Source organism: Bombus fervidus, chromosome 2, assembly GCF_041682495.2.
Source record: "Bombus fervidus isolate BK054 chromosome 2, iyBomFerv1, whole genome shotgun sequence".
Taxonomy (NCBI): Eukaryota; Metazoa; Arthropoda; class Insecta; order Hymenoptera; family Apidae; genus Bombus; species Bombus fervidus.
In genome coordinates this window covers 14,308,260-14,334,148 of record NC_091518.1, presented here as the reverse complement: position 1 = coordinate 14,334,148, position 25,889 = coordinate 14,308,260, and the positions used below count along the sequence as shown (strand labels likewise).

Sequence of the window (25,889 nt, the reverse complement as noted above, 5' to 3'; positions counted from 1 at the left end):
GTACATACAATTCGCTTCGAGAGAAAGTCGCACGATTAATATGGAAATGTTACATCGTTTATTAGCGTGTTTAGATAACGTCGAGTAAATTATGCGCGTGTTCTTACGGAAGTTGCTAAAATTCGACAAACGGTTGGAATAATTTGTAATAGTTTCCACGACGAATCGGCTGTCTTTCTATCCGATTAAACGATCTAACCTACGGACTCGCGTATCAACGAATTCATCGGTCCGTTTCGAGAAACGCTAAACCAACCGGACTTGCAACCGAACACGATATCGTTCGCAGTTAACTCGTGGCAGGTTTCATAACGCCGTTCGATCAATTTTCCCGCGATCAACGACCATTAATTCGTTCTTAACGAGCTCTGGCGCGCAGCAAAATGGGAAGCTTGCGACCTGCTCCACTTCGCGTGCATCCGTGCAATCGGAGAACGTGTAACACGGCTGGAGATCGAGTAACGATTAAAACGTCCAGTCTCGGTGATGCTGGCGTTGACGTTGTCAGCGAATCTTCGACGGTGATACCGGTAGTCTCTCCTGAGCAAACTTTTTTTTATGTTAATATGCTTCCCCATATGTGTACTCAGTTGCGTACGTACGGTCGTAGGAGCAAGTCTCGACGCGTATGGCAGTTTCGAACGAGTGTCTACAAACGTGAAAACACGACGATTACGAGTTTCCCGATTTCGTAACCAGCTAATGGCGGCGCGAATGGACGACGGTTTGTAGCACCTGGTACACGGTCGTTCGCCGTCGCTTAAACGACAAATGTCGAGCGTAAATCTGACCGCGAGTAGGTCAAGAGACGGAGGTAAATTTTAAGCTCGCGATAAAAAATTGCGGGAAAAAGAGGAGCAGTTAGCGTGTAACGCGAGAAAAGGTAAAGAGAGGGATCCATGGAGAGTGGGTGACCGTACGGAACATAAACGCACTCTCCCACTCTGGATTGTTTACCGAGAGAAACAGAGAGAAAGGAGCAGGGCGGTCGTCGAGAATTTTCAAGCAAACAGTGGCGTTGTAACGAGTCGTTGTTTAAGCTCCGCGTTTTCGGAACGATTTTGTCGAAAGACGCGAAACATCTTGTTTTCGCGAAGATACGCAAGTTATCCTTTCCCCTTTTAACGCGTGGCTCACACAACCGATACGCTGCAATGCAAACAATTTTTAGTCAAGAATGTATCTCCTGTTTAAATTATGATACGTACCGACGAATGTTCAGGGCGCTGGACATGTATACGATCGATCACGTAGCCGTCTGTTGTTTGGTAAATATAATAATACGTCATATCTCAGTCGAAGCTAAGAAGTCTTTTTATCTAAATACATATTTCTCGTCGAATATCACAATATATCGACAAAACGCTAAAAAAGTTAATTTTTTCTTATACGTCTTTCAAATGAATTTCGTACACTATCGTCCTAATTATTGCATCAGCCTGGTGACTTTTACGTTTCATAATTTAATATCTGTAACGACGATTACAAAAAAATCAATCAGGGATCTCTTGTATAATTTCTGCACACGCTTCTTATCGCTAATGATACCGATAACAACAACAGAATTTATCTTTTCCTAACTTAAGTAATTAATCAATATCACGCGAGTACTTTCTCAACCATCCTTTTATTTCTTCTAAATATATCTATGTAATCTATATAATACTATCACATACTGCGTACATATTATACAATCTAATCAAAAATAACGGTATCTGATGTTCCAGTGTCCTGTGACAGTGAGCTCGTCGCTGACGTCCTCTGCGGCCTCGCCGGTCTCCGGTACGATCCTGAGCGCAGGCGGTTCGTCGCTGGTCAGCGTAGCGGGCACCACCACGAATCATCCCCTGGGCGTAGCTGCCGGTCTATCGAACGCGAGGATGGCGGTGACCAGCGCGGTGGTTAGGCCGCCAGGTAGCCCAACCACGTCGGTCAGCCCGTCGCAGGGTCATCCGCCACCGACGACCGGCGGCCCAACGCCGACCGGACGGTGTTGCGACACCGGAAGACCCATTTTCACGGATCCGCTCACGGGTCAAACCGTTTGCTCCTGTCAGTACGAGATTCTCGGTGGTTATCAACGTCTTGGTGCGCTACCTGCTGCACTCTCCATGTACAGCGCGCCGTACGCGGCAGCGGCGGCCGCCGCCGCCTCCGAGGGCATGGCAGCTTATTTTCCGCCCTTGGGAGCCGAACAGGCACCTTTCTACACGCCTACGGTGAGTAGATTTAGATTTTCTTTTTTCTTTTTTTTTTTTTTTTTCATCGAAGATTATTATTTGTATTAGGTTAGGCAAAGTTTAAAATTATTTTTTTGTAGAATTAAAAATTTATGGAGAATAGAATTATTTTTTTGTCTTTTTTTGTTTTAACGAAGGATCTATTAAAATAAAAGAAATCGAGATGATTTTTAGTGGTACTATTTGTGACAATGGATATCAATGGGTGAATAACAGAGTTGAGAATTGTACAAAATCGGCAATCGGGTAAAATTATTCTCTGTACTCCATCCATTCACTGGCGCGTACTTTCCCGATTTCACCCTGCATTGTTTAATTATGCTATCACGGCTCGAGCGACTGTTCTCGTGTAATAAACGTCAACGCAATGCGGGGCTCGCGTTCAATGTTCATACGACCAGCTTTTCATCCCTTTCAACCAGCAGCCTTAAAAGTTCGTTTCATTGTATCCACGGCTGTTCGAGGATCTTTCCGTCTTTATTATTATCAACATTATTATCAATTATTTATTATTATTATTGGGATCAGTCCCAATCGTCAAAAATTTTCCTGATCTTTTACTAAATATTTTCTCTCTTCCTCTGTTTATTTTTTTTTCTTACCACAATATAAATTTCTACCAATGTCTAACCTTCGTTAAAATATTGTTCGTACGAATCTACCGCTTATCTTACATCACCGCTAGTTTCATCGGAAAGATAACGAACTCGTGGATTGACCAACTCGCGGCGATTCTATACGCGTTGGGTTCTAAACGTATATCGAATCTCGTGCAAGTTTTTCTTCGCCAGTGGTAGAAAAGAGAGAGAAGGAAAGATGCTTTCATTTGGCATGCACGCTCGCGAAGCGTTCAACGATAATCGAGATGTTATCGCAGCGAAAGATCCCGGACAGTGTGATGTTAATATAAGCGAGCATGGGAGGAGAGAAGAAGCATAGCGACTTTGGATCGGCAATCGCGTGTATTCGTCCGACCGAGAGAGGTTATCGGACCACACACAAAGCGCATACACGAAGAAAATAGCTGCGAAGCGTAAATTTATGAATCCGTCCTGTCGTAACAGTGGAACACTGTCGTGTTCGAGCCGTCGCCGTGGCCGGCCTGTTATCGTCGCTCTTTATGATCGAGCTTAAGGGGTAAGCGCATAAGAGTGTGGCCTCTCCTCGTAACCGAACAGCAGATTGCACACACAGGTTGCGCGGAACCACGTACTCGAGGTACCTTCGTGGCTAATGTTCGCGAGACTCTTCTACTTGCACCTATCGAGCACCGTTTTTAACGAGATCGTTCGTTTCGATCGTGATTTTCTATTTGCTTCGTGACTGATTTCGAACTTACACAACAGATGCTCGATTTTTATATTTTTGTCAATACAACCGTAGAAAAAAAATTCGGAAGTTTTCGAACAACCAAATATTACAACAATCGTGAAACATTTGTAAGATTCACGATAGGAGATATCGGCAAAACGTTAGCAAGATGGACTAAAATGAAAATAAAAGAAAAATTGTCAGGAGCGAAAATTAGCGTTATCAACGTACGACAAAACGTTTGTGTTTTAGAATATTCACGCGTGTCAGAAATCTAGATCTCCTTTGCTTTTAAGATCAGTTTAAACACATGAAATTACATGGGTCGTGCAACGTTTTCAAAGAGTCTCAAATAAACGTGACGTTGGTCGCGTGAATTTCCTAGGTCAAGGAACTCGAACCGCCCGTTATTTTAGAGTGCTAATTACGCCAATCCAGCGATGGCTACGCAGTTCGAACACGATGTATAATTAATGTCGTTAATGCAAGACTAATGCATATGAAAAAAGTCGGGGAGAAGAACAACGGATCGTTTCGAATCAGAAGGGGGAACGAAGGGCGAGAAGAATTCTATGGTTCTATTATTCTACCGGTTGATAGAGGTTTAAATGCGACTGGTATACGAAGTCAAACCGTCGGGGTTATGGGTTACAGAAACAAACAATAACGGCACACATCGATTCTAATTACTGTTATCGCTGCTTTGCCAGCTATTTTTCTCATTATCGTCGATGAATTGAAGATCGATCGTGAAGGCGCCGATTAACCGCCACGTCCTTAAAAAAAAAAAAAAAAAAAAAAATGGATACTTCCGCTGGTTAAACTAATTAGATGCTTTTTTTGTAGCAGGATCGAGTAGTATAAGCATAATTGAAAGTTAAAAGGAACGTTTTAACGTTAACAGAATTCCATTTTGGGACACGTTCTGTGATACACGTGATTTTTTAGTCCACTTCCACGGGCGTAAGATACACGATATCGTTCAGTGGCATTTCTACATCGAAAGATAGTACCACTATGTCCCGTTCGTTTTGCAATTGGGCATGCGTTCCAGATTGGAACGAATCATGACTCGAATCACGCATCGAAGAATTGGTCTTTTTTATTTGCGTTAATTACTCATGCGAAGCATTGCCACACGTTATTAACAAGTATAATTGCTTTGCTTGCAGGCTGCTAGCCTCGATCTGAAGGAAAATCTTGGAGCAGGAGCCGCGGCAGCGTGGCCTTATCCATCCGTGTACCATCCTTACGATGCCGCTTTCGCCACTTACCCCTACAACGGGTGAGTTTTCAAAATATTTCTGCTATTCTTCTACATCGATCTTTCGGATTTCCCTCCGAAGGGTAATAGAGATGAAAATAAAAGAAATCTACGCTTTCTCCTTGAGAAGGTAATATTCCTCCCAAATTCTAAATGGCGCATATCGCTTTGGACAATTAGGGGATAACGTTTATGGACAATTCGGAAAGAAATACCGCGTATTTAAAGCAACGAACTCTCCACGGAGAACGTACGAGTAGAGGCTTTCCAAAGTACCACCATATATTTCACGCGGTGATAAAGACAGTCGCGTACTAAATCTCCCTCGATTCGCTGGAAACTCGGCATAACCATCGACGAACATTTTCGAAGCCGGAACGGGTAACTGTATAATTATTTTCAGTCGCACGCTGTTGAAAAAAGTCGCGCGAAACGATAACACGGTGTCGGTACAGAAATACGACTCGGGCGAGCAGATAGCAGTACGCTCGTACGATATGACCACTAAGAATAATATACCTTTCTCCAAATGCTTCAACGCAAATCGAACGTGCGTGCTCTCGTGTTAATTAACCGCCGAAGAAACCGAGCGACGTCACCCGCGCGGAAAGTTTTCCTGCCATTTCGAAATTATCTCAATTGTCTTTCGAGCGAGCAAGTCGAATCTCCAATACCCTCCTGTTCTCTCACACGAAATCTCGACAATATTAGGAGAAGAAAGAGAGAAGTCTCGCTTTACTCCGACGTGCGTTCACGCGAGTCAGCTTTGGAGTCGGCATGTCGACGCGTTCTCGCGCGCGCGTTCCCGATAACGCGCCAGAGAACCACATAAACATTCCAATAAATTAGCGCTCCGTTGACCCGGGACTGTCGCCTTGGGCGTTTTTATTCTCGCGCTTCGTGCTGGAATCGGTCAACGCGTGTCACGATGCGATCGGTGAAAGGTCTTGCCCGCTTGATAAATCGGAATCGTATTATCTGCGCAGGGCAAGATTATAAATATTTGGAGTGCTTGTCTTTGGAGACGCATGGCACAGAGAGGTGGACCAAGCGAACTCTGTCGATGATTAATCGGTCTATCTACGTTTCCGGCCTTCTTCTCGACGTCACTGAATTTTTCAATTTTTCCTTCCCCTTTCTCTGTCCTTTTCTCGTTTCTGTCTTCAGCTGATATCGCGCTATCGCTATCGTCGCGTCCCCGCCATGGAATTTATGTGCATAGAGATGCCAAACTGTGACACTCGAACCGATTTGTAAGCTTGCTTTTACGACTTGCTAATGAGATCGATGATTGTAAACAATGAGAATATGGGGAAGCGATATTGTAGTCAGTAATGGGCGAGTAGTTTATTGGTTCTTTACAAGATCGTTGCGAAGAATTATTCCGTATAAAGTAACACATAACTTACCGAAGAGTTATGTACGAACACAAAGAAATACTGAAACAGTGGTTCTCAGAAGAGGATATAGAAATTATACGCACATATAGCTGCTTTTTTCACGCAAACGACATTCGCGATAAAAGCAAATAAACTGGCGATATCTGTGCGTGCGAATTTTATAATATATACGTATTACATTTGACGTACTATGTGGCGATAATGTTGCAAATGATAAAACATCCGGCGCGTATCAGTTATTTCGATCTGGTCCGGAGAAACGCGACCCGCGGTCACGTATCCGACGACCCGGTGACGAGTCAACGACGTCGTTCTCCGCGCCGGTCTCACCTCGTGGAATCTATACTGCCGCGTGACGCACTTCCGGCGGAGACTGCTTCGTATGCAAGGAAGCGATCGGGTACTACAGCTTGCTTAGCATCCATTCGGTCTAGTCGGTTCGCGCACCGGGTCTTCCTTTACGGAGACCTACCGCGCCGGTCCACACCGGAACCGCAACTCCTCGCCGCGATAACAATTACCGGAAGATCCGGGGATGCACCTGCCGGCTTCGAGATCCGTTGTCAGTGATCGACGTCCAACACTCTAGTCTTTTTTACCTTTGATCGTACACGGACTGACGAAAGTATTCGAACATTTGCAGATACCTTTTAAGAATGTATTATGTTTGTTGCAGGAAACATTTCGAAATTTCTTTAGCTCTGTAATGATATTCAACAATCACGATTATATGGATAAAGTAAAGAAACAAGCTTGAAAATATACGATACAGAAATTACATAATACGTATGTATTTAGTACGTGCATATATTTTGCGAAGATCGCAAAAGTATTTAATTCCAAACTTTTGTACAATAATATAATCACGACAGTCGTGTCCGGTTCTCATTACGGTGCTAATTCATTTATTCGGTGTATGTTAATTGATTTTATCGATCGAAAAAAGAAGGGAGAATCGAACGATTCGATCGAAGATACGATGAGCTAATTACATTGACACAACTTGTTGGAAATACAAGTGTTTAAATTTCCCGCGGAATTGATTGATACGTCGTGTTACACGATTTGTCTCAATTTCTCGCGACCGTAATTCCATTTGTCAAGATAAGCGGTTATGAACTGATACACAGACCACTGTTTCTTCGTTCGGTTCTTCAGCGGACACTTGCTCGAGGAATACGTTGATTAATGCAAACGATGTATCGATAGGTGAAGATAGCGAGCAGCGATTTGATTACCTCGACACACGGTATTCGTTTCCCCGAGCAATCGAATTCAAATTTAACACGATATTACTGAAATCAATTTTCTTTCGGCGGACGGGGAACGCTTGCACCGTCGTTAAAACATCGAATAATTCAACGCATTAACGACGCTACATCGTTAACAAACAAGGCTAATTTCTACCTGCACTTCGCAATTAATTTCTACTCGAGTTAAACATGTTAATTGCCACGTTTTTTTACTTGAACGCATTGTCGTAGACATCAGAAGTCCATATCTCGTTGCCAGCGGAGTATCCATCGGCCAAAAATATCGGTATACATATACTCGATAGTCGTTATTTTCCTTGCATTTTTCCTACATACACGTACGCGAGTCTATTTGTCGCTGTGGATTCGATACGTTATCGAAGTCTTTTTTCTCGACACGTTGTAATAAAAGCCACGGCACGAGATTTATTTTTGCATGTTATGCTTCGATACAAAGTTTTCAACGTCGTTAGAGCGTACGAGTCAACGTTCAACGAGGATCGACCTGACCACACAACATTTATCAATACTTTTTCCCACGCACGTGCGATTATATGTCGCAAAGAAACTCAAGCTCGATGACGTTAATAGCAGCTGAGTAACAATTGTCGCATCGATAATGCTCGTTCGATGTTCGACCGCTACTTACGTAACGCAAAACCTTTATCAATACACCGTGTACCGGTATTAAGTCTGTTTTCTTTTTTGCATTGGTTAATAAGATAGCAACATGTTCACAGGTTCTTTTTGTGTAAACAATTATTTACTCAACTATGCTATATATCGGAGGCGAAACTTGAGAAATGAACATCAATCGTGTATATGATCCTCCAATTGAGACGAACGTAAAAAGCAAAGATCAGTTTGGCTCCTGAGAGATTTATATTTTACTCTGCTTCGACCTTTATCAGTCTCTACGAAGTTTCTCATCGGTGAATCTTTTCTCGGCTATTGTAGTAACTCGTTGCAATTTTGCAACGTTTTCTAAATGTATTCGATAAGAGGAGGAAGAAAAGAAGGATAAGGATAGAAGCGAAGAGAAAGGATCGAGAAGCAGTCACGTAAAAATCGACGAGGTGGCGAGGATCGCAGAGCACATTATGCCAGGGCGTGCGCTTCGTCGACCGTTTAACATAAGCATACAAAAAGCCAATAATAAAGAGTTGGCATGCACGGCCGCGAGGTCTTGGGATCGTGTGGGTTAACGGTCTCGTCTTTCCGGCGGATTGGCCCTGCTTCCGGGGACATATAGGGTAAACAATAAGAAACAAGCGGCCAGTGGGTAGCGCAGTCACTGGTTGTACGAACACAGGCCGCGCTTACATAGGCTGCTCCTATGTCCGGCTTCGGCTTCCTCCCGTTTCGCGCCGCGTCCCTCGATCGACGACACGTATTATTAAGTGTGTCCGTACAACGACCGATGTGTCGGCACGCGCTTCGGGCCTCGAGCGCGTTTAAGGACGTCGCGACGATTCGCGAATCTTAATCGCCGCTCGCCCGGTCGTCGTCGCCTTTTCCTCGGCGAACAGGTGCGCGAACCCATTTCTTTCACGGATAGTTGGGGAAATCTATGTTTGGTGCGAGTGTCTAGTTCAAGATTTTGTATAGGAAACAAATGAAAGAAGATGAGAGTGCGAAAAGTCGCGAAGTTTATTTTCTTTTTTCTAAAAGTTCTTTTTAGTAAAAGTTTCATGGCAATTTCGTTGGAAGTTAGAAATTTATTAGGAATTTTCTATGGTTGTTTCTTTTCCTTTGGTTTGATTTATATAATTTTTCTAATCCACCGTTTTTATGGATTTTGTAGATAAGTATACAAGTATACATGTTAAGTATACAAATATGATAATTACTCGTAAGTTAGGAATACATATCAAGATCGAAGTATTTCTCGAAATTAGAGAAACTTTACGTAGGAACTAAATATTTAATGTATCAATCTACATATCTATTGTAACTTAAAAGGAAATGAGACACATATATTTCATTCGTTATCTAGAAACATTATACTATTGATACATATCAAATCTAATCCTAAACCTTCGTATATCAATTTCGATCATTAGAGGAATGTGATTGTTTGACGAGTTATTACCGAGGGACGTATATTTGTTCATGACAGAAATTGGCTCTTAGCCGAATTGATTTCCTTCGATACCCAGCACTGTTTCCCACGAATTTGATAAGATTAAAGGGAGTTCTTATACCGAAAGATCCCTTCGTTACACGATTGTGAAATGTTTTCCGTCGTTTCATACCTTTACGGACAGAGAGTTTTGTATCGAGAGGATATTGTCCGTGCATTATTTACTAAACCTAGAACGATACGAACGTCGATCCTATCTAAGACCATTTAGCGTTGCCAACAACCGGTGTACGTTTCGACGATAAGATCGCTTATTTGATTTACGCCGCGAGTATATTGCCAACCCTTTCTGAAAGCCCCGCCAAATATTTGCCGTCTTCGCTCTCGCAATAGAATTACATCGAATCATGTCGCGCATCTGATTCATCCTAACGGTTAGTCGTCTAACAAGGTTGTTCATCGATCGTTCTCCTATCTACGTAGAACGCGCAACAGTGCCTACTCGCGTGTCTACATATTGAAATTTGTATAATCTTGTTTTCTGAAATGTCTACCTAGCTTAGTTCCAGATCCAAATTGATACTAGTCTATCATTTATTCTACATATATCGGAAACTTAAGGTCGATTGTGATCGAATTTCCATGACTCGAATCTTTTCTATTATTCCAAAACCTGTAACTTCGCACCTATTTTTCAAATCCCCAATTTTGCATTTCAAACCTGCAACTCCAGAGCCAAGACCCTCTCGATCGATCTTCCGGCACGAATCGTACAAAAAGACAAATTCATTCTCGTCTATAGCGTTCCCGGAGGACTCGTTCGGTCGTCAAACCGTCCTCGGATCCGGCAGAAACCGGGAATATCCCAAAGTTAATGAGTGCGGGCCCCGCGCGCGGCGTTTCAGGACGTGTCACGTCCCCCGATGATGTACGGCCGTTTAATGACCCGGTTTTAGTCCTAGAGGGTGGTTTTTGCCTCGCAAGGGTTGCGCCGGTGAAAAGTCACCGACACGCGTTTTTCGTTAGCGGGGACATGCCACCGCGTCCCTCCTTCTCTTCTTGAAACTTCGACGTGCAGATGACAGCGCGTCGTCGTCTCGCAGCCGCGCCTCCGCGCTTTTCTCATTAGCCTTAATGGACGCAGATTAGGCCTGTCGGACTTTGGATTTAATGACCGGGCCGCACCCCTTCTACCGATATTCTCCTCGCGAGAACGAGCATCCAGGTGAACGTTGCTTTACGAATAACGCGTGTCGAAAGGTCATCCGTGCATGCTTCATGCTATGAGGAAAGAGTCGTTTTAAAGATTTATAGGTCGATCGATTAATCAATTCTTTGAGTATCTGCCAACACGGCTCCTCGTATAATTCTAAAACTCTTGCAAATTGTGCAAACGTATAAGTCGTTTCGAGTATCAAAGGTATATATATGGAAGGAACGCAAAGCGTTGAGTGAGTTGTAAAATGTTAAGCGTGGAAATTTTTCGAGGTTCGTAGACGCGTGGAATGAATTAATGTTTTACAGAAGAGCGTGTCCTTTTACCTAAAGGGTAGCTGGTTACATTTCAGACACAAATTACATACTCGACTCAGCGTGTTCTTTATCGAGCGTTAAAGACTAGTGCAGCGGTGTAACGGTAGAACGAGACATACGAGCGTGTAGCCGCTGGAACTCGGAGCTCCGAGTCGTTTGGCTTTTGTAAATTTTCGCGAGTTAGCCATAACAGAGCGCCGCGCTGCCGAGTAATCTCGGTCGACGATAATTCAGCGGCGAGTGACTTTAATCGTGGCTCCTACGGGGCGGTGTGTGCCTCGTGATGGATTTAAACGATCGTATGACAAAGTAGCGAACCGTGTATCATTTTATATAAACTCGGTTGCACGTACAATGGAGACGGAGAAAGGGAGTGAGAGTGAGATTGTATAATCTTCGTCGTGAGAGTTAGCCGTGTCCGCGTGTGGGTGCACTTACCTCTTCTGCCAGGTTTCTCAGCGTACGTTCACACGTGCGTGCACACGCGCGCACCGTCGGGTTTACGATCGATCTGTCACGTTGCGAGCAACTGGTAATAAAGTTGGATGTGGAACAACCGACTGTCACCACGTTCGCAAAACTTCAACGCGACGTGTTGCAAGCCTGCGAAGCGGTTCTGAGAACTTAACGCGACGACATCGGTACACGGTAGACGCGTTCGTTGTATAAACCGCCAGGAGGGAATCATCGTCGTCGTCTTCTACCTTTTATCCGTCTTTGCTTCGATCATGCATCGATCGAAGTAGTCTCATCGTCGGTTCACGATGGAAATTTTAAGCAATTCTATTCCTATTCTTTTAAAAATTCCTTAACTCTGACAAGAACCCTCCGCGAACCAGTTATGTCCATATTTTTGCATTCCCACTTTATTTAATTTTTTTTTTTACTCTTCCGTGCTTCGAAGAAATATGACAAAATTTTGGGATACTTAATTTTTTTTACTATGTTATGCGATTAGATTTTAGGTCAAATGTTTAAAAAGTTTTGCTTGATACGTAGAGGATTCACAGTTTACACAGCTTATGGACAATCGATTACTGTAAAAAATATTTACTATAAAATATATCAAAAAAGGAAGAAGTGAAAGCGTTCAAAGCTGTCCACTCGAACACACACCGTACATGTATCTAATTGTCGCGATATTCTAGTCGACCATGAATCGGAGGTAGAGACGGATGAAAGGGGCCGCAGAAGGTTGGCGTGGCTTCGCGGTTGATTAAACCGAAGCTCGACCATGAGGCAGGTACCTCCTTCTAGGTGAGTGAACGCGTGCGAAGGGACGTGGTATGCGTGCGTACACGTATCTACCAAGGGAAGATGGCGCCGTCGCCGAAATGGCTGCATTTTCGCGTTGATAAAGACCGCGGAACCCGCGGAACCATACCTGTGAAAGGTGTGTGTCGAGGGTATAGATTCTAAGAGGGGGAAAGGGGATAGAGGTAGTAGCGTGAGAACGACAGAGAGGGAAAAAAAGAAGTCGGATATCACCCCTAGTTACGAGCGGTAACGAGGGGCGGAGTCGGTCGAGCCCGCACACCTGCCTCGTTTCGAGCTGGCCATGGTCACTCACCCCCGTTCTTATCCCTCTTAAAAGCTACGCCATGACAAACGCGTTTACGTTAACCGCCGTGCGGCCGAGGGTCGCGAAAAATGGCTGTTTCAGTGGGCTTTAATGGTTGATTCGCTCGAACCGTTTCTTTAAGGGGTGGTGTTGTATCTTCGTGTCCGGACAATTGGAAGGGTGAAGACCAATTCCGTTATCGTAGAGTTATTGCTACTTCGGATTCAATTACTTTTCTTTCCAATCACTCAGCCCTTATCTTGATGTACCTATCTATAATTAACAGACAGAAAGAATATTCAAACGTATCAATTATTTAATAGAAGAAAGTGTCAGTACTAAAAAGCATAAATGGAGTATTTATAGGCAGCTGAGCGGTAGGGAAAGAATCGGATAAAGTTATTGGGACCTCTGGAGGCAGATTGCCTGTAGCTTGACGCGTTAACCCCCGAGCGGATGCGAGAAACGCGAACAAAGGCGCGACGTTGAAACGGGAAGCGAAGGACGGGCCGATTAGCAATCGCCATGGAAACAAGCAGTTGATGCGATCAACCCCTGGCGCGCGAGAAGAGGAAAGAGGCCGATCTGGCTCGCACGTACGATCATAGCTGTGCCTATATACGCGTATATAATACGATTTGTATATAGATATACACGACACGTCTCTCTATATGCGGGAACGGGAGAACGGCTTGGCGCGCATGCAGCGGCCGTATTTAAAGCGGTCGACGAAATGCCCTTTGGTGTATGCGTTCGCGATGGTTGTATGGCGATACCGGAGGCTGAGCGAGAGACAGATTGGAAGAGAAGCGTTACAGAGAAGCGTCGCATCGCGTCGCGTCCTGCGGAAAGAGATGGAAAAAGTTGGAGCGCTCTGGCACACACGAGGAAAAGGAAACAGAGAAACGAAATGTAGAAGAGAGAGACGAATGGACGCGGAAGAGGCGGAGAGATAGAGGCTCGACAAACGCGGGGGGTTGGCAGTAGCTGGCAGGGAGACGGAATCGGTAGAAAGCAGCAGCAGTTCCCGCTCTCGGGGGCGGCTGGCTGTTATCATGAGAAACAAGCTTCCACTCTGATTTTTTAATCCGATCCGCACCCCCTGCCACCGGCTGAATTTTAAAATAACTGCAGAACGCCATTTGCTCCTCGCAAACAGACCGGAGTTAAGCCATCCTCGCCTCTCTTTCTCTCGCCACTTTTCTATCTTCCTGCTCCTCTCTGTATCACCGGTACGCCGCGCCGTGCTCTGGCCCACCTCTCTCGCCTCCTTCTCTCCTCCTCCGTCTCTTCCTGCTTCTCCCGTTTGCCGTCTCCACTCTTTCGCTCTCTTTGCGCGCGTGTACGAGCCTTCGACCCTCGACGCTTTTGCCGGATGGATAGGATAGGACAGAACGTAGGATATGATAGCCTAGAGAACAAAGAGGATAGAGCGTATCCTGGGAGAAACGCGCGTGTATGAGTGCGCGCGCTCGCGAACGACCACGTTACATCTACACTCTCGCGGAGGCGGCTGTGATGTCAAATTGAAATGTTTAGCGCCTCGTTTCAGCTGCTGCGAATCCCGCGTACAGACTTCGGTACAGCGGTGAAAGAGAGAGACAGATGGGGCCGCGAAGTGAACACAATCGGCACGGAAAGATAGGGGCGAAAGGAAGACAGAAGAGACGGCAGATAGCGCGTGTAGCCCTGCCCCGGGGAGGGGCAGATAAGTGACAGTTTTATTAATTTCCCATCTCATCCCGTCGCGACCATCTCCCCCAGCCCGCCCGATCCGTCGACACGTCAGTCGCGCGTCCACACACGCCTGCCTCTCTTCTTCCCCCGTATCTTCTTCCCAGCTCGCTGGAACGAAAGAGGGTGAAAATAAAGCTCAATAATGGCGGTTGCCCGTCACGGGGCATCGCCGTCGACGAAGGTGCGCTTCCGTGTCGAGTCTATTGGGATTTCGACTAACGGTATCTCGTCGTTTCGTATTTTTGCGCCGAGGGTGGATTTTACGTGGGTAGAAATTTCCTAAATTTTATCCAATTCGTATGTCCTGAGAAAAGAGAGAAGATACGTTAAAACTCTTAAGAAAATATATTCATCCGTTTACGTCAGAGGAGAGGAAATAAAGAAACACAGGGCGGAAGACCGCAACGTCGGAAAAGATGTCGAGATGTCGCAAGGGGTGGAACAAGGAAAAAAGCCAAGAGCCGAGCAAAGAAGGAAAAAGAAGAAGGGAGTAAGCATCTCCCAGCCGTGCTCGCCGCTGGAAAATTTAATTTCGATCCCGTCGATTCAGCAGTTATACCGAAGTTTAATCTTTGATAAGGGTTAGTCTTTTAGTAATGGGATCCCAGGGGGTCGGTCGCTCCGGACGGTCTGGGCGAGGCGCGCCGAAGGGTGAGACGAAACGAAACGTGTTCTCTTTCTCTCTTGCTACGCTCCTTTCCACTCCACTCCTCTACGACCGCGATGGAAGGAAGGAGCTTAAACCGTTAGATAGAGATCTGCTCTCGGGATGAAAGTAGTAGCTACCCGCTTATATCGTTCCTCTAACCGAGCAGGACTCGGACTTTTATACCGAGCTCCGGAGGGAGGCGTAACGAGCCTCACGATTGGATAAGTTTCCCGACACGAGCTTCCACCGGAGGCTTTGCCTTCTTCTTCTTCTTCTACGATTCTCCTCCTCCTCCCGTTGCCCTCTTTCCCGCAATGTGTCTCTGTTATCCAACTCACTCGTATAACGTATCGCGACCTGTGTACGTTCCCGACCGTCTTACATCCGGGTTACGTGCATCGTACGACGATGAAAGCGACCGATGTCGAAGAATTTAATAAAAAGATGAACGAGTGGTTCCTGTTAAAGACTTTGTTCGATTCGTTGCCTCGAGTTTCCTTTTAGTATTGGCCGGTGAAACGTGTTTAATCCCGTATAGGTTTCTCGATTTTACAGGAGGATATCATTGATCTTTCGAAAAGGAAAACAAAGTTTTACGCGAAACGGGGACAAGACGATGGACTTTCATACTGAACAGCCGCCTACTTTGATCTGTTTCAGTTATGGGATGGATCTAAATGGCGCCAGACGAAAAAACGCGACGCGGGAAACGACGAGTACGTTAAAGGCCTGGTTGAACGATCATAAGAAGAATCCGTATCCAACAAAGGGCGAGAAAATCATGCTGGCCATTATCACGAAGATGACTCTGACTCAGGTGTCTACGTGGTTCGCGAATGCGCGGAGACGTTTGAAGAAAGAGAACAAGATGACATGGGAGCCGAGGAATAGGGTCGAAGACGAGGACAACAACAACGAAGACGACGACAGCGGAAGAAAGAGCGTGGACGAGAAAGACCGGCTAGGTAAGAACTACGGCAAACATCCGCCTACCTTTCTCCACCTTTTCATCGATTCTATACATCCCCTTTTTACTCCCAACAAAACGCGTCGCCTCCCGACAATCCTTTTCCCTTTCATTGCCCAAAGACAAATCCTATTCTCTGCCACAGACTCAAAGGATTCGGGTACGGGATCAAGCGAGGACGGAGAGCGACCGGCCCATCGGATGGACCCTCTTGGCACTAGCGGTGGGTCTACCGGTGTCCAAGGTAGAACCGAGAGTGAATGGAGCGAGTCGCGAGCAGATAGCGGTCCAGATAGCCCGGAGTGCCTATACGATCAGAGAGAGCCTAGGCATCCGTTACAGCTTCAGCATCCTGCGTATCTTGCGTCGTCTCATGGTCGACTGCTGCGCCACCCTTCCCCGGAAAGCACGCCGCCCAGTAGTCATCTTCCACCGACCACGACCGCGTCGTCTACGGGCAGTGGGGTCACCACGAAACCGAGGATCTGGTCTTTGGCCGACATGGCGAGCAAGGACGGTGAACAGCAGAGTCCTACACCGACCGCGATGACTGGTCTCTCGTCTCCTTATAGCGGAAGCGGCGGAGGTGGTGGTGGAGTCGCAGGTGGAGGTGGCGGTGGAGGAAAACTGGTGAGCCCTCTAGCGAGTCGTTTGCCACCTCATCATCCTCTTCACCCAGCTATGCACTCGGGAACGCAGTTCGTTCGGCACCCGGATTTCTACCGAAACCTCTACGGTGCTTCTCACCTTGGATCCGGAGATATGGCCTTGTTGGAAACTTATTCGAGAACCTTGGGCGGTCTGAGTGGTGTGATGCCTCCTTCCACGGCTCCCAGTATACTGACGACCTCCGCGTCGGCTGTGTCAGCGAGTGGTAATGTTAAATCTTTTTCGATCAACGGGGCTAGCGGTGTCCCCGGTGGAGGCGGCGTGCTTCTGACCACCGCGACTTCGGGCTTGTCTCCCTCGTCGTCGTCAACGACGTCCTCCGGTGGGTCCGATCTGTCGCCCCATCCGAGCGGAAACCTGCCGTCTACGCAGGAGCTCAAGTCACCGGGGCGAGTGTGATTCCCCTGCGCGGAGACAATGGACTAATTACTATTAATCGAAGTTTCGAGGGACGGTTCGCCGCGCAGCCGTTCGCGCGTTGTGTGGTGTGTATGACAATAATAATCAGAGACTACATTCTTGTAATTAGTGTACAGTAACTGAAGGAAGAACGTCGGAACGAGATACATGATATGTACTGCCCCTCAAGTCCCTGATCTCTCTCCACCGTTCCTAGTCTCTGTCTCTCTCACATTATCTTCTTCGCCTTTTGGATTCCTTTCGCTTCCCTCGGTCCTTTGGTATATCCTGCCCCTCTCTCCTTGATTCCTATTTTCTCTCGTCCTTCGTCGCGAATTTTTCTTCTGTCCGCAGCAAGAACGGGACAGCAGAGAAAGAAAGTTTGGAAATCGATCGATGAAAGATGAAAAAAAAGATGGAAAGTTGGAATGGTAGGCTCGTTTATCTCTTTCGTAGAGCAACAGCGCAGCTAATCGCGGTTTAAAAGGAAAATAAGACAAAAAAATACGAAGAAAAAAGATACACTATCCTAGGCGTGTCTACTATGCAGTAATATTATACATAAAGAATACTATATATATAAATACACGATAATAATTAATAATTATTTATGCGTTTGTAAATAGTAGAGAGGGCCCACTAGAGAGCGTCCGGCCAGTGTATGTATTGTATGTAGAGTAGGTACGATATTATTATTATAATATTGGAGATCATAATTCATACTAACGACGAAGACGATTATTATTATTATTATGATTATTATTATTATTATGGATTATTATTATTGTTATCGCGATGTTTATTATAACATTATCGATTCACGTCAACTCGGTCGATCATGACGGGGTATAGATCGTTAATTACTGTGACAGATTACGGAGGAGCACAACCCGTGCGAGGAAAACCACGTTGAAAGCGTGCGTCTTGCGCCTGAGTTTCTCCGTACGTAAGTATTATTTATTTATTGCTCGAGAGTGCTTTAGCGCGACGACGAATCCTGGAGAAACCGTCGCAGATCGTGATAATAATAATCGACGACGCATCGTTCGCCACGCGTTTTTCTTTCTCTCTTTCTTCCTTCTTTCCCTTTATTTTTTCTTCTATTCGTTTCCTATCTCCGACTTTTTTTGTTTCGGTCGATTTCGCAAGCGACGCTCTATCGTCGAACACGCCCGACTCCGCCCGTAATCTGACAGAACCTGGAACTTGTGTCGCGCTCCGATCTGTCCGCGACACAGGGTGGTGTGTGTGTCCAGCTTTTCCAGAAAGGTAAAGGGAAAAATACGAATGTACTCGGAGATACTACGTCGGAGGTTCGCGGTGTTCTCGTTAAACGAGACGCGACAGCCGCAGGGCGCAGCGACTGTCAACATATCATGTCATGTCGAGAGTGAACGATCGCCATCACCTTTTAGTCATTCGTGTCCAAAATTTCACGCGAGCTCGTTGATGCCACATTGGCAGATGGCTTGCAGACTGTGTCCTTTCGCAATAAACGAATCATTATAAAAAAAAAAAAAAAACAACACGTCTCAAAGCCTTCGTCATTCTTCCTCCCTATCTACCCATCCATCCCTTGTACCTTCGATCGATCATTCGATCCCCTATTGCTGTCTTGATCTGTGAGAAGAAACTACGAAGGATATCTCCAGGTATATCAGCGAAAGGTGAGCAGTTTTGCAGATACCGTTACATAATTTCTTGCCGATAATTCACTTTAAACTTACCAAAGCTGCATACAAAGGAAACGAAGAATTTACTCAACGTGTTCTCGCGTATACCTCCAACGTTCAGCGAAACAGATCGTTCGTCCTAACGATCCGACTTACGAACGAGTAACGATGGAACGCGAACGATTATACCGGTGGCTGGCTAATCGTGGGCGAATGCATCGAGAGCAGAGAGACAATACGCGCCAGAAGGAGTCCTCCTCGTATCACGGAGAGGAGAGGACAGTCGGTCGGCGACGGCAGCATCGGCGGATGAATATGAAACGTCCTCTCGTTCTCGGAACCGGCCGTAAGATGTACTTATAAAAATGCAAAGCGACCGACTTCTGGGTGGTTGCGGGACAAGCTTGGTTATTAGTAAACATTTAAATCGACAATCGCTATAGGTATACGGGCAACAGCGGGGAATGCCGGCCTCGTTCCCTTCTTTTGCCCTCTCTCGTCGTTGGTTCCCTCTGTCACTGTCCTACGACCGTGCTCGATCCGTTCTTCCGTCGCGTTCTTCGGCGAGTTCGAGCGAGAGAGCAATAGTGGAGAACGCAGGCCAGATCGAGCGTGGTGTAGGAAACAAGAAATCAAGCCGCGGGACCACCCGCCACGGCCTTGGAGGCACCGAGCCGCGGATCCCAAGGAGGTCCATCCCGTCTTCATGAATCAACTCGTTCCTGAATCGGCATAAACCTTCAAAGGGTTGTTGTGCTGGTCCTGCCTCCGTGCCCCGCTCGCTAGATCCCGCAGAGTTATGTGGACGTTCGTGTCCCTTTCCGTTCGGCTCTCTCTGCTCGCTACGACACTCGCTCTTTCTTCGCCTTTGCCTTTGCGTGCATTGCTTACGAAAATTGGACGAGTATTCTCGTTCATGGTAAACAGGGCAGATGGTTAGAGTATTGGAACGAAATGGACGTCGCAAGCTTTTAAAGTATGGAAGAAGTTGCGCGATCGGCAAGTATTACCGAACTTTGATACGATTCAATTCCTTAATTATATTTCCCGCGATATTCTTTTTATCTTTTTCACGGAGAAACTTCGAAGAACATGCCTCGCAGGGAATCCAACGAGTAACATTAATTTGTCGGTACGTACGATTACATGGCGCGCATTGCTCACTCTTCTTCGCTCGCGCTGTGGAGCGTCTAATTTTAGAATTACAAAAATGTATCTATTAAGGCGCGCGGTTAATGCGACGAACGGCATTTAAATTGCTCGGTAAACCCGTTTTATGTTACCATAAAGATACCGATGTGCAAAAATGCAGGTGTGTACGTACGAGGGGGATAGAAGTCTAAGGCAACGTTTCCACGGGACAGAGGACCGACTTACCAGATAAAGCCGACCCATTACCAATATATAGTAGCTCAGTTGTAAAATGATCGTGTCGTCGAGTACTAACCCGAGACAACACTATCTGCCGACCAACGGAGATGCTGTTTTTTAGTGGCATTACCCGACGAACAGACGATAATCGACCACTTATCTCACGTGTACGTCGTGGTCACTGTGCGAACTCTCGATGCGTGCGACGATTCTACAACCTGCGACCGACCGATCGCGTCTTACGGTTCTTCTGCAAAGTTCCTAACGCAAGGTTTTTCGAGTTCAAGAGCGCAGGTTTATTCAATCAAATTTTCCCTTAACGCAACTGTTCACGGTAATGTTTTCTGTAGTTTATTGCTTCCTAGTAGTTTAACAAATTCTACGTAAGATTGCCCTCGACAGGATCCATCGCAAATTTTGCGCTCGCTTTACTGTATAAAAGCAAATAGAACTTTATCGCAGATATATTGGCGCAGGATTTTAAAGATACGGGATATGCAGTGTTCCTCGAGATTTAACAGATTTCGTACGAGGTAATAGCAAGGAATACGATAACTTTCGTATTCGACCCGGAGCCAATAAAAATTAACAGCTGGTCGTTGGCTCCTCGCGAACAGCGCAGGGACCAGATCCTCCCGGGTCTCGGAGGATCGGGATCCGTAGGTCGCGAGGTCCTCGAACTCTCCTTCCTTAGAATCCTCGTAAGTCTTATCCGAGAACGCTGCAAATGGGCGCAGGTTGGCACCGGTTAACTGTGGACACCAGCTCGTGAGAGTTCGTGAAGGGGAAGGACGATAAACTATACTAAACTGCGCTCTCCGTGGCGATGCTTTATTGGCTTTTATCGAGTTTTAACGCAAGCACACCGGATTCCTTTATGGAAACGCCGTTAATTTTACGACGCGGGCATATTTAGCCCGCGGGCTTCTCGTAAAATCATACTTCGGTCGCGATAAAGTTAAAACATCGGCAGGCTTAAAGCAAAGTTCGCCTCGTAAATATGACGAAAGTGGGCAAAGGGGGTGGCAATAGTGGTGGTAGCTAACGGATATATATACGATACATATACAAGACTAGGCTTAGACGAGGGGAGCGGAGTGGAGGTTGGCAAGTCGACTCAAGGGGGTGGCTCTGCTTTCACGTCGTTGTAATTAACTTATGGTAATTAACGGAGTCGTAGGCGGGAAAAGATTTTTATTAGGCTTCCGCGACTTTGCAACTTTTTTTTTATTACGTTGGTTTAATTGAAGTCTCTACTCGGTGACGCTGCGAATCCCCCGGGACCCGCTTTCTCTTTGAACTTGAAGCGGTTTGGTGAAAGCGATAGCTTTTGCGATTTATTACGGGGAAAATTGGAAAGCAATCTTAGAACGATTCTCGTTGTGCCCAGTCGTATCTTCTTGTAATTAATCTTGTCCTTTTTCAATTTTGTTCAACGTCTCATGAATATTCCACGCGTAATCCTGAACATAGTTTTGCAAAATAATTTCCACTCGACGGAAGACCAATTCCTACAACTTTCCACCATTTGAACGATCTAAAAAGTTGAAAAGTGATCCACGTCCAAGTCGAGTTTCCGTCAACTGCAACACCGCGCGTCTCTCGTTTATAGAAACAACCCCGTTGTAACGAAGTTGAGCTGTTTTTGTAAAACACACGATCGTCCCTTTTCCCTGGTCGTATTCTCGCGCAACTGCGTGCCGTGTGTCGAAAGGTAGCGTGGCTGTGTAGGAGGTGAATAATGAATGGCGACGTCGAAACAACTTGCTGGACCAGCGTTGAGGAGACGCGCATCAGGCTGCGAAGGGGGCGGGACGCTGCAGTTACGGCGTGAGTTCCGGGTGAAACGACATGAAAAATTAACGGGCCCGCGTTTTGACGTCGCGTCAAAGTTTCGTTGTACGAGTGATAGATCGTCCCCGCGACCGTGTAGATTACTCTCGAAGAGCATCGCGTCGAAGAACCGAGGGGCAAGGTGGAAAAGGGCACCGCGACCGAAGCCAGATCGTGCGGAGACCATCGCAACACGGTTTTGAATTTCTCTCTCTTAACGACCGCCGCGGCCAGGCAAATCCGAATTTTACGAGCCTCTCGTTCTTCGCTACCTGTCGCTTCTACGAACCTGGCCAGAACATTTTTTCGAAGATTCATCGTCGCTCAGGCTCAGCTGTAGACTTTGTGTTTAACGTCTACGCAAGTTCTATGATCTGTAATTCATTCAGTAATCAATCCCAGTCGAAAATGAGAATATTATCGATCCTCGTCTTTCAAGATTCTCTTGCACAATGATCATCAACTTGTAAAACTTTATTTGCTTTATTACAAAACTTGGTACTATCATGCGTACAAATTTATTGATATTAGGAAAATTAAAAAGATTCATCAATATAAAATATTAGATTGTGCAAGAGCCGCCATTCCCCGCCAAGAAGCGGTTATCTGGAAAAATCTCATCGCGAATAGATGCATATCAGAGAATCGTACAGTTTACATAATGAAACGTTTATTTATTATCTTATCCTAGATTATCAAGCATGGAAGTGACGTAACAGCATTGTTCAGGAATTGTTCCGTATTCGAGTATCGGAGATTAAGTTATCGCGATTGCACAATTGCTCGACGATACGAATTGCAAAGCCAGAGTCAGATACAAGATTCCTCGTCAGATCTGGAGGACGTTGAACGCAATATGAAATAAACAGGCCATAGGGAAACCTCCGAGAACAAGTTCGCGGATCTTTTCCTTCTTTTCTTCCTTTTTTTTTCTCTCTCTTCTCCGTCTTCCTCGACATGAATGCCCGAGTAACAGCAGTTGAATCGGTAAAGAACACCGGGGACGTCCGCGACGATCATAATATATCGTCGACGTCTGGCTTCCCGATTTGTGGCCCCGATATCGAATGTTTGATGCGGCCGCTCCTCTTCGACGTAGGTCCCGGATGCTGCGCCGGGCTATCTATTGTTCCTGAATAAACCATCGTATGGCCGAATACCGACGGCAGGCAGTAACTCTTCGACTTCCTGCGCGATTACATGAAAAAGTCGCGTGTCTGTTCCCTTCCACCGCGTCTTTTCGTTCGCTCGCCACAGTTCCGAATGGAAACCGATCGACTTTTACTCGCGAGATCACGTTTTGAGTATTTTCAGGAAACCCTTGCTTGCTTACAACCCTTGGAAATGATATACTTAGCAAATCTAAAGATGCATTTTCGTAACATGGTACTTGACTGTAATACATTCGTCGTTTCAGTATTTTTAGCCAAAGTTTTAAGCGTTAAATCTTCAAATTTAGTTACACTGTTGTTGGACAATCACGGCATTTTGAGTACTTACGCGAGAATTAAGAGAGGTATTACAACGAATATTTATTTGTTTTCTAATACTTGGAGTTACCACACTTAGACACAGAAATACTACGAATAGAAATTTGATGGCGCGAAACAGAGAGAAAAAAATCTCTCGATGAAAGTAGCTGTGACAAAAAAGGCGAGCAAATTTCTCGGAAGCTGTAGAGGAGCCGCGACTAAAGACCGTGGTCTTGGTTCGTCGCGCAATAAACCGATTGCGAGGAGAAACTAAGTAATCCCCGGTAAGCGGGTCTCGACGTATATCCGGGCTAAGGATTCGCTGGAAGCTCGACGGGTAGAAAGAGCCACGGCGATATTTCATTCGGCGTACGATCCCGCGAATTCGGTCGCTCAAAGACTTCAAAGGAGTGCTCGCGAGTTGCCGGATGTCCGGCTGCTGGCGACACCGAGGCCGCTTCTCGTCGTCGAGCGATCGAGCCGGAGAGACAGAAGAGGAGTATCAACCGCAAGAAGAAGAAGACGACCACGAAGACGAAGAAGAAGAGAAGCACGACGAAGTAGACAACGACGACGACGACGACGACGACGACGACGACGACGATGAAGAAGAAGGAGAAGAGGACGAAAAAGAAGAAGCAGAAGGAAGCTTACCGTTCAGCGAGGTACTCGAATTCGTCCGGGGCTTGTCGGCTGGCAAGTACGACATAAGTCACCTACTAAATTAGTGGGTAAGGGGCGGTGCATAATTCACCGCGGGTTAATTGGCGAGCGTTTTCACGCCAGCCGCCAGTCTGTCAAAGCGGCTACAGTTTAGAGAGGAACGTGAGAGGACGGTCGGACTTCGCCTTGCCGCTGCTATAGAATCAATTTTTAAGCGGTTAACGGCCTGTCTCCGTACGGAATTCCTATGGAAACACGGCCGACGGTTGAAAGATGAATTAACGACCGACAGCGATAACTAGTTTACGTCATTGCGTAATCGTAATTGTCGAGATGATTATTCCAATGCCAGAAAGGAGAATCCATTTGTTACCTGGAGAACTCAATCGAGGTTGAAATAAGATTATTTCTGAACGATGGTATAATAGAAATTCGCGAATGTTCCATTCTTCCATAGAAACCTTATTTTTATCTATTAGAAATCAACTAATCGATTTCTAACAAATTTTATGCAAACTAACTTGGTGTAGAGAAATTCTAGCCTTAAACGGGACGAGAGAAAATTTGTTTGCCAATTCAAATATCATCGATTAGAACAGATCGATTCTGTACCGCAGCTTGCAACGAAGAACAAAAATCAACATACTGTAGGTTCTTTCCACGGATCTGTCTCGGGCTGCGTGCTCTCCTGCTTGTTTATAAATACTGCGTCTGGAGCACGCGGCCAGGCAGAGAAGGCACGAACCTCTCGGCAGGCTGGAAGATGGGAGCAGCAGGAAAAAGAAGTTGGCTCTCCGCTGGCCGAGGACCGCGTCAGACGACGTCGAACGACGCGCGAGGATGCCGCGGCGCTTCATTAGGGACCGCGACGATATGACTTATTTAATCGTCCGAGATGAACGTTGATGCGTAGCTCTATGTGGCTTCCTCGAATGCTTTCGGAATCAGAGTCGGGGGAACGCGATTTACGAGTCGTTCGCTACTGAATATATAGGGTGTTGCTAAGTTGCCAATATAAACCGAAATAGGGTAGCTTTATGAGGTTGGAAGTAGAAGAAATTTTTTTCTCTCAAGTACGTAATATAAATTACGTAATATAAATATAAATTACTTTTAAGAGCGACTCTTTTTACTTTCTGATCTTGCAATTTATTAGTATACCTTGTTTCACACACTTTCATTTACGAGTAATTTGCATCAACGATATATATTTATGTCGCGTTTAACGAGTTTCGGTAGATGAATTGGTTACACACGTTGGGTATAAAGTTCTAATTTTATTACAAGCATAGTATGTAAATGTTGAAAATTATTACGTGTTCCACGTTATTTCCAGCAGCTTAAGAGTTTACTGCTTTTTAGTCCCTATATATTATACAGGACGTTGCAGCGTGTAAAACGCTGCCTGGTGAAACGAGGCATTGGAACATTCGTCGGAGATGGTTTTGGATATGAAAGACATCAATCATTATAACGACTCTGCGCGACGGCTCCCTGTTTTGAGGCAAGCCTGACAACCGGGGGACTTTTAATCTCTTTCGAACTTTTATAAACTTCTTCGATCGACAGTCCTTCCATTATCGCGAGTCTCAAACTCTCCTGAATTTTCTGCCACCTCACTCTTCTCGTTAACGATTATTCCCGATTTGCATATCCAACGTGCGTCCAGCGTTAAGAATAAAAACTAATCTTCCGATGCTATCGTTCAAATGCTGAGATTCTACTGCAAAGTACACGCATCTTTCAATAAAATTTTGTATTGTCAGTTTTCCTGCAAATCTCTCTACTGCAGAGCTCGACCGATATTCGAT

The 25,889-nt window shown here is 45.7% G+C and overlaps 2 protein-coding genes across 3 annotated transcripts in view; one reads left to right on the top strand and one right to left on the bottom strand.

The window, feature by feature from the left end:
* Mirr (iroquois-class homeodomain protein mirror) overlaps positions 1 to 18,600 on the top strand; it is a 34,824-nt gene extending 16,224 nt beyond the window's left edge. For both annotated transcript variants that reach the window (XM_072018556.1, XM_072018565.1), the window contains exons 2-5: positions 1,728 to 2,219; positions 4,724 to 4,836; positions 15,692 to 15,996; positions 16,144 to 18,600. In XM_072018556.1, the coding sequence (XP_071874657.1) occupies positions 1,728 to 2,219; positions 4,724 to 4,836; positions 15,692 to 15,996; positions 16,144 to 17,066 (1,833 nt within the window). In that variant the 3' untranslated portion in view covers positions 17,067 to 18,600. The remainder of the gene's footprint in view (positions 1 to 1,727; positions 2,220 to 4,723; positions 4,837 to 15,691; positions 15,997 to 16,143) is intronic.
* LOC139995334 (uncharacterized) overlaps positions 1 to 25,889 on the bottom strand; it is a 307,852-nt gene that overhangs the window by 252,079 nt on the left and 29,884 nt on the right. The gene's annotated exons all lie outside the window — the stretch shown is intronic.